This window comes from Rhipicephalus sanguineus, chromosome 2, assembly GCF_013339695.2.
Source record: "Rhipicephalus sanguineus isolate Rsan-2018 chromosome 2, BIME_Rsan_1.4, whole genome shotgun sequence".
Classification (NCBI taxonomy): domain Eukaryota; kingdom Metazoa; phylum Arthropoda; class Arachnida; order Ixodida; family Ixodidae; genus Rhipicephalus; species Rhipicephalus sanguineus.
The window spans coordinates 68,381,651-68,395,564 of NC_051177.1; the positions used below are offsets into that span (position 1 = coordinate 68,381,651).

General features: G+C 46.7%; 1 protein-coding gene across 2 annotated transcripts in view; it reads left to right on the top strand.

The window, feature by feature from the left end:
- The window catches only part of LOC119383127 (paired box protein Pax-6), a 70,004-nt gene that overhangs the window by 53,300 nt on the left and 2,790 nt on the right, over positions 1-13,914 (top strand). The window contains exons 5-8 of one of the 2 annotated variants that reach the window (XM_037651134.2): positions 413-562; positions 2,022-2,104; positions 7,896-8,077; positions 9,254-9,456. In XM_037651134.2, coding sequence (XP_037507062.1) covers positions 413-562; positions 2,022-2,104; positions 7,896-8,077; positions 9,254-9,456 — 618 coding nt within the window. The remainder of the gene's footprint in view (positions 1-412; positions 563-2,021; positions 2,105-7,895; positions 8,078-9,253; positions 9,457-13,914) is intronic. The other variant, XM_037651135.2, reaches the window with a different exon arrangement.

Here is a 13,914-nt window from a genome sequence, read left to right on the forward strand (position 1 = left end):
GAGGGTCAACGTGCCTCTCTAAAGGGAGTGCTCCACATATGACTCTCACGTGTATAAAAAGAGAGTCACAGTACTTAGAGTGTATATGGCATGCGTGTCGAGATTCGTTTCGGGATACCTCGGCGTTAAATTGCGAAAGTAGGTACGATAGCTCACCGTGCACGGCGCCGCCCGTTTGAGCGACTGAACGTCGTGCAAACGGGTAAACCCGCGTTGCCATACAGTTAAAAACTGTGACTTTCTTTCATTCTCTCGTTTTACTTTACTTTCTTCCATGCCTCCCTGTAAGACGTGTACTCTCATCGTAAGCCAATTCCTTTAGCGAGCGTGGTTATTTACTCGTATAACATCCAGCACGGATATTTGACTCAAGCTTGCGTGTGTATGTGCCCTCTATGTGTCTCGCGCGCAGAAGGCGGCGGCGACGGTGGCACCTCTGACGGCAACTCGGAGAACAGCTCGTCGTGCGACGAGGACTCGCAGATGCGGCTGCGGCTGAAGCGCAAGCTGCAGCGGAACCGGACATCCTTCACCAACGAGCAGATCGAGGCACTCGAGAAAGGTGTGTACTACGGGCTATGCTATAGACCGACGCGATTCTATGAGAAAACGAAGCATTTCCGATTACCCTGTGCAGCTATTGTGAGCATCAATGTATGCTGAGACTTATCAGATCTAAACTCTTCGCGGTGCGAATCGCGGCGCTTTCTTTATTGACCTCTTCACTACCGAATAAAGACGTAGGCAAGAATAAAGAGATGCAGTATGCGAAATATTATTCCAGTTGGTTCCACAAGTGCAGAGAAAACAGAAAACATTGTGACAAATTAAATTTTCAAAGGGTATTAATGTGTCTCAACAAACGGGGACTTCAGTTGCAAATATGGCAGAAACATTGCCCTGTAATGCCCAAAAGGCGTTCTGCCTTGAGAAAAATTGTGAGAAAACACTCACCATATATATACTCTTCTTGTAGAGTTCATTTTAAGAAAAAAAATATGGTGAAATTTTATTTCGAACATAACTTGATTACTCTTAATTAAAATTAATTAATTATTTTGATTAAATGAGTATCTCAGTATAACCTAATTATAACATGTTAAAAATCCAATAACGGCTTTTCTATGAAGCTTTGACGGGTTTTCTACCTATTTTGAGGCATTATATTTAATGTATCTTATATGATACAGTGGGCATTTTAAGTGCGAATTCTGGCTTTCAGCTTTCAAATCTATTTAAATGATTCCCAAGATACCAATAACATATGACTATGAGAACTAATAGACAATAATGCCAAGGAAAGCATAGGGATGTTATTTGTAATAACTGGGGTATAAATGTGAAAAAGTAAAGCGGACGAAAAGATAACTTGCTGCCGGCAGGCACCGAACCTGCGACCTTCGAATAACGCGTCCGATGCTCTACCACTGAGCTACGGCGGTGATCATCCACCCGTCCACTTTTATAGGGTATATATGTGCATTTAAACGTAGGAGTGTTAGCGCCGATCGCAGCCATGGCGGCGAGTGTCTTCGGCGACAAGTTATCTTTTCGTCCACTTTACTTTCTTCACATTTATATCCCAATTATTATAAATAACATTCCCTATACTTTTCTTGGCATTATTGTCTATTAGTTCTCATTAATATTGTGCCTAACAAAGAAAAACGAGCCCTTAAAAGTAATCTTCTTTCCTTCAGTAACATGACTGGTATTCACACAACTTTGTGTACGAAAAAAATATTATTACAACCTAAGCAGTCGCCCGCTGCACGATCTACCCACCGTCGTTTTTTTTTTTTTTTTTTGCACACTAGACGCTAATGTTGACTTCTGCTGCTCAACTCTTGTAACGGGCACTCTGCGTGACAAAGCCAAAAACTTCCAATGGCACTGAGCAGTTTGCTGTAGTGCAGTTTGCTTGAGAAGTCATGTCCACGAACGCGGACGCAGGTAACGAAGAGGTTAATGCGTCAGAAAAACGTGTGCACGTGCGTGAACCGCAATGTTATACGCTGCAGAGTTCGAGCGCACCCACTACCCGGACGTATTCGCCCGGGAGAGGTTGGCCGAGAAGATCGCGCTTCCCGAGGCGCGAATCCAGGTACGTGTCTTCGTATCCCGGCGGCGCCCTTCAAAGATGAAGGAAGCGATGTCTGTGTATAAATAAGCGAGAGAGTGTTAGAATATCGGTGCAAAGAACAACAACAACAACAAATAAAGTATTCATAAGGCATCTCGGGAGCTAGGTTGCACAATGTGAAACTTGAGTAGCAGGCACCAGGGTGGTGTGTACCGACGTCATTCTGGCCGCCATTTTGTTGTACAGCCAGCATACTGGAAAGCGTGCTTTATCCTGATGTGCTTATCTCACAATTTATCACAATTTTGTGCGTTTGTGTATTTATGTCAAATAGTATCTCCAGAAGCACACTGGAAGCTGCGTATTGTACAACAAAACGGCGCACGTTGACGTCACGTAAATCCCTATATCGATGGTTTACAATGGCGCCATGGTGGCCGACATTTTGTATACTACTAGGTTGAGAAGCTGCGTAGGCGAGGGACGGGACATGACCGTCTTGGGCCGAGGAAAAAAAAAAAAATCTGCGACAGTGATAATCCTTTGAAAAACTGCCATCGTCAAGCGCAAAGCGACGTGAATGTAACGATATATCACGTGCAGTGCACTGACACCACTGTGGTCGCCGTGTTCGGGATCTATATGACACAGTGAAAAGCTGGGTATAGGTAACGCGGCGGGCAATCTTTTTATAGGTGATCATGTCGCCGCCCTCATACGAAGGGGATGCCAATTATAGCTATGGTCGTCATTGACGATGGATGTGTGGCATGACCGGTGTTCGTCGTGACCCTAAAGACAAATATGTAATCACCTGAAAAAAAAAAAAAAACGTGTTCAGTGTTTATCTGCGCGTGTACCACAATGATGTTGAGAAAAAGAACTTGCAGTTGGAACTTTATATAGGATTGATTTTGGTTTACCGTCACTCCTCTGACTTCTTGAATAGAGAGAGAGGAGGAGTACGGGAAGGTTGGAAAATTATTTTTGCGACATATGAGACACTTACGCGTGCTGACTAATGCGCTCAGTGCTGTTAACTTAAGCCCGTCTCTAACGTTCGACCAGGGGCATTAAATTGTTAAGTGCATAACTTGTACTTACAATTTATGTTACCTCGGCGCGTGATTATTGACTGTTATGCAAAAACACAAAAATCCAGGCTAACGCCGCTGCACGAGATGATCTGTGGTATAAATTAGCAGCACGCTTCATTCGATCGTTCCCGTTTGATTCGGCTCAAATTTGTTCACTTTTTTTTATCAATTCTTACCACTGTGGACACACTTCGCCCTGCCTTCTCATTTCTGCTGACGCCATAATGTCCAACCTTCCTGTCATACAATGGAAGAGCTAAGTCACGCCAATATAACCGCAACATCTGCGAGGTCTCCACGCGACATCGGAGGGCATGCGGGTCCGCAAGATACGGGCTCGAGTAGCAAAAAAAAAAGGCAATCTGCCGTCAGGAAATGCACAAGTCACGACAACGGCGCGCGTTCGTTTACTGTCGTCGTTTTGTCGCTGCCATCGCAGCCGTCAGACTGACGCATTGTGTGTGTGTGTGTGTGTGTGTGTGTGTGTGTGTGTGTGTGTGTGTGTGTGTGTGTGTGTGTGTGTGTGTGTGTGTGTGTGTGTGTGTGGGGGTGTGTGTGTGTGTGTGTGTGTGTGTGTGTGTGGTGTGTGTGTGTGTGTGTGTGTGTGTGTGTGTGTGTGTGTGTGTGTGTGTGTGTGTGTGTGTGTGTGTGTGTGTGTGTGTGTGTGTGTGTGTGTGTGTGTGTGTGTGTGTGTGTGTGTGTGTGTGTGTGTGTGTGTGTGTGTGTGTGTGTGTGTGTGTGTGTGGGTGTGTGTGTGTGTGTGTGGGTGTGTGTGTGTGTGTGTGTGTGTGTGTGTGTGTGTGTGTGTGTGTGTGTGTGTGTGTGTGTGTGTGGTGTGTGTGTGTGTGTGTGTGTGTGTGTGTGTGTGTGTGTGTGTGTGTGTGTGTGTGTGTGTGTGTGTGTGTGTGTGTGTGTGTGTGTGTGTGTGTGTGTGTGTGTGTGTGTGTGTGTGTGTGTGGTGTGTGTGTGTGTGTGTGTGTGTGTGTGTGTGTGTGTGTGTGTGTGTGTGTGTGTGTGTGTGTGTGTGCGCTGAGAGAGAGAAACACCCAATGACTGCTTCAGGAACAACATACAGACGCATTACCATCATTGTCCGTGTCTGTCGAGTATAGTTGTCGTTCTAAATTGTAATTTGGAGACATTCTTTAAAGGTTCGACGTAGCGAAAAAAAAAAAAACCGAAAACGTACGTTGTTGCAGATGCCTGAGCTACGGGTACAAGTTAAACAGGGCCATTCGTCAGGCCTCGTGGCACGCAACTTCATTACGATTGTAAAGTCGTCACAAGGAGCAGTTAGATTATTAACCAAACAATCGCATTCTTAAAGAATTTTCGTCGTTGAAAAATGTGCCGAGAAATGGAAAGATGAAGTTTCTTCTCCCCCGACGTTCGCTTTTCGAAGAATTGCGGCATTTCGTCACATTCGTGTTTTCTATTCGCGGCGATGTGACCCCAAGTGTGTGACGCGATATGGCAAACCTTGGCATCACTTACACTGTTGGTGTAAACAAACCGATCGCAGTTTCTTTGTTTTTTCTTGTTTTTTTTCTGGTATTTTGATGAAGCGTTCATCAGTTACGAATAGCTGAGGGAGGTTTAATGGCTGACACACAGAAAAAAAAAGAACAAAAGATATAAGCTTCCGCTTGCGCCGTGCCATTTTGAGAAATTGAGAGAGAGTATGCAGTGGTCACTTGATTGTTTTATGCTCAAAGAGAAGAAAAAAAAAACAAAGCTGATCCCTCTGTCATAGGAATTCGTACAATACGAAAGTGACATTGTCTTCGCAGGAATAGTCGATTGTTTATTGCACATTAATGCACGAGAGCTTGCACAATGTCTATTGGTATGTGGCAGCTATAGCACCGTTTCACGTGGATGTACCCACGCTGACGCCTAGTGGTACATCTTCATCCCGACGACTAACGCCCGTGGTCATGATTTAACTAGGGGTGTGCGAATATCAAATTTTTCGAATACGAATCGAATACGAATATCCACCTTCGAATATAGAATCGAATATCGAATATCAAAGGAAAAATGCCTCCACAGTAACAATATTTTATTTAACATGTAGCTATCTGAAAAAAAAAAAACATTAACGGCCTGACTGGCAACACAACATACACTGCTATCTCCAGAACACAATGTCCAGGCTAGCACAGTGCACATCACAACACAAGCAAATATCACGGCACAATTAAAGTAATGAATACATGTTATCATGAAGAAATATGAGTTGCTCCATATGATCAGGCAGCAGGCGCTCCCTTGCAACAGAGACAACCCCCCCCCCCCCCCCCGCCACTGAAAAGGCACGCTCGCTTGGAACAGAAGTGGCTGGTATAGGGATTTACATGGGGCAAAGCTTTGCCAGACTAGGGTATCTGAACAGTCCGCCACCAGTCACGTGGGTCACTGTCTTTCTTCAGAAGTGGTCCCGCATAGTGAACGAGTGGTAGTGCGGCACGTTACGGCCGCATAATATTGAAAATGTACGGTTACATGATCGCCAACAGCGCTGCACGTCGGAGATGCACCAGCAATAAATCATACGTATTGGGGCGCTCGTCGCAGGCAGATATCGTGCCTCCGTGTACTTAGGATGTTTATCGCTCCTCTCGGCAACGTTTTTAGCGATACGAACGCAGCAGAAATGTGGAAGACGAGTTATTTTATGCATAATAATCGAATCGCATATTCGATTTTTTCGAATATTCGAAGTTATCGAATATTCGAAACTTTTCGATTACACGATTTTCGAATCGAATACGAATATTTCGAATGTAATATTCGACGAATATTCGAAACATTCGAATATACGCACACCCCTAGATTTAACCCATGTTGTAGCTGAAGTAGTTTACACCTGGACACAGCATACGGTGGGTCTCGCGCAAAGATGGCACTAACTAGCACATAATAAACACTGATGCTCGATATGTACTCATTCAAAACGTCGTGATTTGACGAGTCAAACACCAAGGTGTGCTCGTCCCTGTAATAGGGCAGCCTACGCCTGAGCCCATGCATATACCACACATCGCTTTAGGAACACGAAAGGCAGAGTTCGTAGCATGAGCCGTGAACGCGCGGAAGAGTTCCAGTTCCCGCTGGCATCTCCCTCGCGGAGAAGGTGCTTTTGTAAAGCCTCGCGTGTGTGTTTCGGTAGCGCAGTGGTTAGAGCGCCCGGCTCCTATCACCGCAGACCGAGAGGTCGTGGGTTCGACACCCAGGTCATCCGCGTCAACAGAACGTGTTCTTCTAGTTTTTCTTTGTCATCTGTCCGAACGCATTTTACCAACGTCATTTCCATGACGGAAATGACGTCACTGAAGTCTTGGTGGACACAGGCATGAAACAGTTTCGTGTTAAAAAAGAAAGATGGTTGATCCATCTTTCGTAGAAATGGGTTAAAACACGAAAGTGAAACGTGCCTTCGCAGAAGCCGTTACAGCGTAGTTGGATGATTTTGCATAATGAAATAAGGTTGAGTTGTCTGTACTAAGTTTTCTTATTATTCAGTTTTTTACGAACCAACGAATCGATGGGTCATACATCCTTGCGCTTCATACGCACCTGAAATGTCTAGCCCATATTCTGAAGAGTTTGCTGCAATTTATAAGCCAATGATAGATTTACTTCCCTTCCAGCTACAATATTGCAAAATCCAGATAAAGATGACACGCAGCGGTGCAAACGCTCCGGCAATAGTTTCATAAAAATAAAATCGATTAATAATTAGACATTACGTACCAATAACATAAAGAATGTGGCTGTCACACTTTTGAAGGGTACTTAGAGTGGCATGCGGAGGCCCTCGTGCACTTCGCCTCGATAGAAGCAGCGCTCAAGTGGTTCTTGAACGTTTTGGTAAACACAAAAACAAATGTACATATGTTATGTTGAGTTGTTATCGATGTTAACCGTCTATGATACAATACATTTTTCTAAGCATATATGTACACCCAGCTGTTCATGACAAATTATTGGTATATGTGTGCGAATGTGCGAAACACCAATTGTACATGTTGCCCTCACGTCTTTCCATATATCGATTTATGTCTATATGACTGAATTCTGTTTTGTGATTGATTCTCGTAAACGCATGTCCAGTAATAAAATGATGTGTTCAACTGCATAGATATTAATCGTATGTGATGGAATAAAATTTTCTAAACAAATCGCAATAGTGGCACCGCTTGGCGAAGTTAGGCCACATAGTGTTGTAAATCGTCTCACTTGCCATATTTTCCTAACGCGACGTTACCAACTACGCACAGGTTACTGCTCTGCCATAGCAGAGTACGTAGTACTTTGAATCGTTCACCTTCTTCTCTAAATACATACGCTCGTTTTGGGTACCATATGTGCTCTCTGTCCCAGAAGAGCACATATGGTGCCCAAAATTCTTCACCTTTAGTATTAAACCTATATATGTAGCATTAAAAAAAATACGGGGATGATTGAGAGAGAGCGAGAGAAATGCTTTATTTAAATGCAGGAAGTGTTAGCCTAGCTATCCGCCTGACATGCTACTCCAGATGCTGGATGATTATTATGATACACTCAAAAACACAGTTCTTAACGCATTATTAACTCGCCTAAACTGACGAAATGTTTATCTTTATGAAAAGACCGGTAGATAGAGGACGGGTGCATGCTCTGTCGGGGGGTTTGCATGGTAGCGGTCCTCGTTAAGCTGACGGCATCAGGTCTGGTTTTCCAATCGGCGGGCCAAGTGGCGGCGCGAGGAGAAGCTGCGCAGCCAGCGCCGTGCCGCGGAGTCCAGCGCCGCCGTCGGTGGGGGACCCGTGCACGGAAGACTCGCCGGTCCGCTGGCGGGGTACCCGGGACTCAGCCAGCCCATGGCCGCAGCCATGCAGGACTCGTACAGGTAAGCCACGCTAGACATGGTGCTAAGCTGTGGAACGATTTGCCTCTTGAAATAAAACTCGTAAGAAATTTTGACATTACATGCAAACGATACTACCAAGCATTTTTTTTAGTTTTTATTTATTAAAAACAATATCGTAATGTTTAGTTAATGTGTTCGTAGTCATTGTGTGTTTGTTGTTTTCAGTGCAGTTCTTTGAATATGTATAATACTTATAGCTTATGTATGATACTTTCGCTATTGTTTATTTTTCTGTACAAAACTGCTAATTATTATAACCTTGTTTGTATTGGGCTCATCACTAGACGCTTAGGCTGTGGGTCCAAATATCTGTGTACGCATTTTTCACATTATTGTGCAATAAAATTCCCTTTTTGATTGATTGATTGATTGATTGATTGATTGAATGACATGTCCCGACCAGCTAGGCAATAAAGGAGGCGTTGAGGTAGGAATCCGCATATACAAGGTGTTTCAAGAAATGTGTCCGAAAATCCTCAAAAATAAGGGAAATGGAATACTTGCTCGCTGCTTTCGTAATTACATTATCTGTAGCGGCAGATATGTTAAAATGGCTACAAACAACAATTGCAGCAGTAATTAAATAATTTAAGTATATTAACTTTTTAATTAGCGGAGACAGGCGGTCGGGTCAAAAGGGAGAATTAGAGCCCTTCCCGCGAGAAACCCTTTGCCGCTTTGAGGTTTCCAAAGGGCGGCTGGTAGTAACTTCAGCAAAATGATGAAATCTGACGAATTTCGCCGGCGAAACCGAAACACGGAAGAGCGCAACTGCGGTATTCTGCCGAGACGTCCAAAATAAGGCGAGTGTCGTTATACCAACCATCGATCGACTTCGCTTCGTGTGCGGGGACTGCACGTGGGATTATAGTACGCATGGCGCGCGTACGTTAACGATTGTAGAACGACTGTAAGTGTGTGTGTGTGGGGGGGGGGGGGGGGGGGGTCGCTTCACTATTCCGCGGTTCTGCGCTTGTCCAGAATGGTTCACCAGGTCAGCTTGTGCAATGTGATGCTGCTGCAATATTGCATTTTGTTACACAGCGAAGTTGTTTCGATAGGATAAGTTTAGGCAAGCCCACTGCGCATGACACTCATAAAACATACGCAATATGTGCTATATTAGCCATACATCGCCATTCCTTCTGTACGCAGCCCGATGGCCGCCGGCATGGGCTCGGGTCCGTGCCTGCAGCAACAACACCGGGATGCGGCCTCGTATTCTTACATGTTGCACGACACCCTCGGCCTAGGCGCCTACTCCAGGGCTTCGGCCAACCCGGCCGGCCAGGGAAGCATCGGGGGCGGGCATCCCGCCGCGTACGCAGTCAGCGGGGCCAGTCCCCATGGCGCCGCAGGTGAGTTTTATTCATTCTGCAGCCGAGCTTTTCTTTACCGCAGCCCTCAACGTGTCGCGCCATTGTGTAAGACCAGAGCGATGAATCCATGGTCTGTGTGTAGCATGCAGACATCACGAGGTTTTGAAGCCATGTGCACTACTGTCAGGCCCGTAGCCAGGGAGGGGGGGGGGAGCTAGCGCCCCCCCCCCCCCGTAGTTTTAGTGAAGTAGGTGTTTTTACCAAAAATAAATAATCAAAACAGGCGTTTTTCTCAAATAGTCAAGGTTTTCAGCAATTGAACTAGCAAAGTAGTTTTTTTTTAGTGGTACAATTCTCTAGTTGCTCCTCAGTGAAAGTATGTGCGCCAGTGATTATGGTCTACATGTTTGAAGGCGAAACTAGAACAAGCTAGTACGGTTCGCTGGCTGTTTACCCAGTCTTGGGGGTGCGAATTTTGATGACCACAACCAAAGAATCGGGTTGAAGGCCTTCTTTTACAATCAGTGCACTAGTTCACTGCACTTTGATGAATTGCTACACGGGAAGCAGGGCACGTACGCAGGGGATCGCAAAACTTACTTTAAAGAAAGAAAAAAGAAATTGCCCGTTTCGGCATCTCCAATGCCCCGCCTACGCTGTGTCAAAACGATTTAGCTGAAAAGGCAATTTATGCAGCACGGACGACGAGAAAGGATATCAAAATCGCGCAATAAGCACCGAAGTTCACATCTCTTTCTTTCTCGCCGCCCAGTGCCGCCATCTTGGTATGTTTCAAAAGACCAAAATTTCGCCTTTCACTTTTCAACCTCCTCGCATACGATGGCCGCGTTGGAAAACGGGGGAGCAATGACAAAGGCTGGTCTGACCAAATACGTCGTGTACGCGATATTCGTGGTGTTTATACACGCTCGAGCCGCCCCCTTCGCAGTTTCACTGTGCAGCTACCGCTTCGTCCGCGACCTAAGCCATCTTATCTGGGGACCTTAACGCGACCGAGGCAGTTAATCTATGGGTGCATTTGGGAACCGGAGGACCGGAGCGTGACACGCGACGCGAACACCCATCTGTCGTCAGGCCTAGCCCTAGTAAAACTCCGCTGTTAAAGTTGAACGCGTTGTGCTATCTAAAGCCCCTTGATCTAAAGCCCCTATACCTTCGGAAAAGTACAGCTTTCTCTTGATCTACGCCGCTTCCTCCTCTCCACGCCTCTGATAGGGTGGCTACGGTCACGTGGTAGCGCGCGCCCTCTCTTTCCCGGTATTTTGTCTCCTTCCCCTCTCGGCGCCATGTTGAACGCTCCAACGTGCCATGTGCTGTGTGTTGGCCCCATGTGAAGTGCACGAAGTGTGAAGTGCACGTGTGCGTCTCGCTCGTTTTGTCGCGATGCCGGGTTGCTGTGCGTTTGGCTGCCATAACTGTGACACCCAAGGGAAAAAGTTTTCCGCCATTCCTCGCGGAAAAGAGAATGCAGGTCGTCACAAAGTCTGGCTCCACAGAATAGGTCGAGCAAACTTCGAGCCGAGATCGGCGCGGCTTTGTGAGGTATGTGCTCGTGCGTTTTTACTCTTGACAGGCGTCTTGCTTTACCGTGTGACATATGTGGTGTATTACTTACGTAATGTCACGCGAAATTTTCTGTAATTTGTCATTTTGTGTAATTTGACCAAGACAGTCACTTGCAAGTGACCGTCTTGAACACCAGATGGTCGAAATTTCCAGAGCCCTCAACTACGGCGTGCCTCATAATCATATTGCGGTTTTGGCACGTAAAACCTCACATATTATTAACTCTCAAAGAACGAGCGTCGTGCACTGCAACACTAGGTTGTGTTCCACACATTCTACTAACCTTTCACTGTGATATGCGGATGCAAGGGCGAAGACAGAGCGAGCGTCAGAATGAAAGTGCGATAGCAAAAAAAAAAAACTAGCGCCCAGAATTTATCGAGAGCCGTGCATTTACGTGCAGCTCCTCCATCATATTGTCGAATTTGGCGAACCACTTCTGGGTGACAGTCAGAACTTTCTGCAAATTCGGAACATGAGCCGGGCTTTAGTTCAGCGGACCGCGGCTCATCGGCCGGCGTGTTCATGAATTATCGCGTGGGTTAATGTCGTTGGTTTTAGCCTACTGGTTTTAAATCTTCATTTATTGGTTTACTAACTTCAGTTATTGTCAGTTAACATACAAGCGTCATGCATACGACAATGCGTGCAAGCTGCTCCGCACAGGCCAAACGTCCCAGAACGGCGTACTGCGACCACACGTCATCGGGCAGGCAAAGGAGATAAATAATGATACATGTGGTTTTACGAGCCGAAACCACGATATGATTACGAGGCACACCGTAGTGTAGGGCTCCGGAAACTTTGACGATCTGGTGCGCGGGGCCTCTATCACTTCACCTCTATCGAATTCCGACCGCCGCGGCCGGGACCGAACACGCGACCTTCGGATCAGCAGGCGAGCGCCGAAACCGCTACATCACCGCGGCGGGCAGGCCGAGGAGAAGTGCCCTTCATGGGAATTGCAGTCATTGCTGCAGTTATATATGATAGAGGTAGTTTATACGCACGGGAACTATTCCTTCCCAAACGGCGGGGCTTGACATCACAGCTGTCATGTAAATATTTCTTACCGATGCAATAAATAGCGCGTCGTGTTTACAAAATTTTATGTCAACCTTTTTTAAGTAAACCCAGTTACCGATATTCGCGCCAGGTACACAGGGAAACGGTACGCTCCGAAAAGAACCGTAAACGACGTGCAATTTGCTGCAAATTCTACGTGGCTTGCAGCAGCTCTTCTGGCGCGCTATAAGGGAATTGGATGGTGCGCACACCCACACCAACTGAGAAAATGAACGCAGAAATAAAGAGAATCATTACGCAGCCGTATGCGATACGGGCACGCTAAAGTGGCTAAAGTGGCAGCGCCAGCCCGCAACCGGCCTGAAAGCTTCACGCGTCCACCTGGCGCGTTCGAGGAGGCGCTGCCGTCGCACGCGAAAGACGCGCAGGAGAGGAGGCGGCGGCGGAGAGAGCAGATGGCGGTACTTTTACGAAGTATAGGGACTTTCCCTTGATCTAGAAAGTAGCGACACTCTCCTCCGCGCGCGCGTTTTCCTCAATTCTCCTCGGATTTCTACCCTTCCCTGGTCGGCGCGCTGCGCACGGCACGCTGAACCCTCCACTGGCTCGCCGCAGCCGCATTAGAATCACAGCGCGCGCTTGTTTAATCGGCCCCTTGAAGCATTAAATGAGAACCTGTCTCTTAAGCAATAGTCATGACGAAAGTGGGCTTGCGATAGAACAAAGTGACTCATAATTTCTTTAGGACGCTTCGATAAATACAAATAAGCGCTTAGAAAAAAAAAATGAGTATACTAACTGGCGGTTGAGTGGTTTACCTCTCCGTCGCTGCCTCGGCTGTCCGTAACGCGGAGGTGTATCAAGCGCATATAATGTAACCAGCATAACGTATAGGCGAGAATTTTTTTTCATAATTGTGGTCTTGATGAGCTCAAAGAAGGCAGCCAAGAAGGAATGTGGTGGTTTACTTAAATTGAAGTGGACCAAATGAGTGGGCCCGAAACCTTTTTGTGTCAATGCCGCTGTCATACGCGCACGTACGCACACGCTACAGGCACGCAGGCACACACACGCTCATACACACGTGATAAAGACACGCACATACATACACACGCGATACAGACACGCACGCACATAGATACACACGATCATACGCAGCGGCGTAGCCAGAAATTTTTTTCGGGGGGGGGGGGGGTTCAACCATGCTTTATGTATGTTCGTGTGTGCGTTTGTATGTGTGCGTGTATATGTACGCAAGCAAAATTGAAAAATTTCGGGGGGGTTTGAACCCCCCAACCCCCCCTTGGCTACGCCCCTGATCATACGCACGCGATACAGGCACGCATATAGATACGCACATACATGCACACACACGCGCGTACACACGTGATACAGACGCGTGCGTGCATATGCGAACAGACACGCACGCACATACATACATACATATACACGCACATACAGAAGCGATACAGACGCGCACGCACATACACGCAGACGCGATACAGACACGCACGCGCATACATACACACGCGATGCAGACACGCACGCGCATAAATACACACGCGATACGGACACGCAGGCACATACGTACACACGCGATACAGACACACGCACATACACAGCGATACAGAAACGCACACGCAGGCCCAAGTGATACAGACACGCACGCACGAGCACGCACATTCGATACATGCACACGCGCGCGAATACGCACAGACGCACGCACGCGCAGGCGCACACACACATACGTGCGTACACGCACAAACACGCGCGAATACACATACACAAACGCGCGCACATGCACTCACACGTTAACACGTGCGCATACGCACATACAAACGCAGGCGCACATATGCACACATACAAACACGCCAGGGGCGTAGC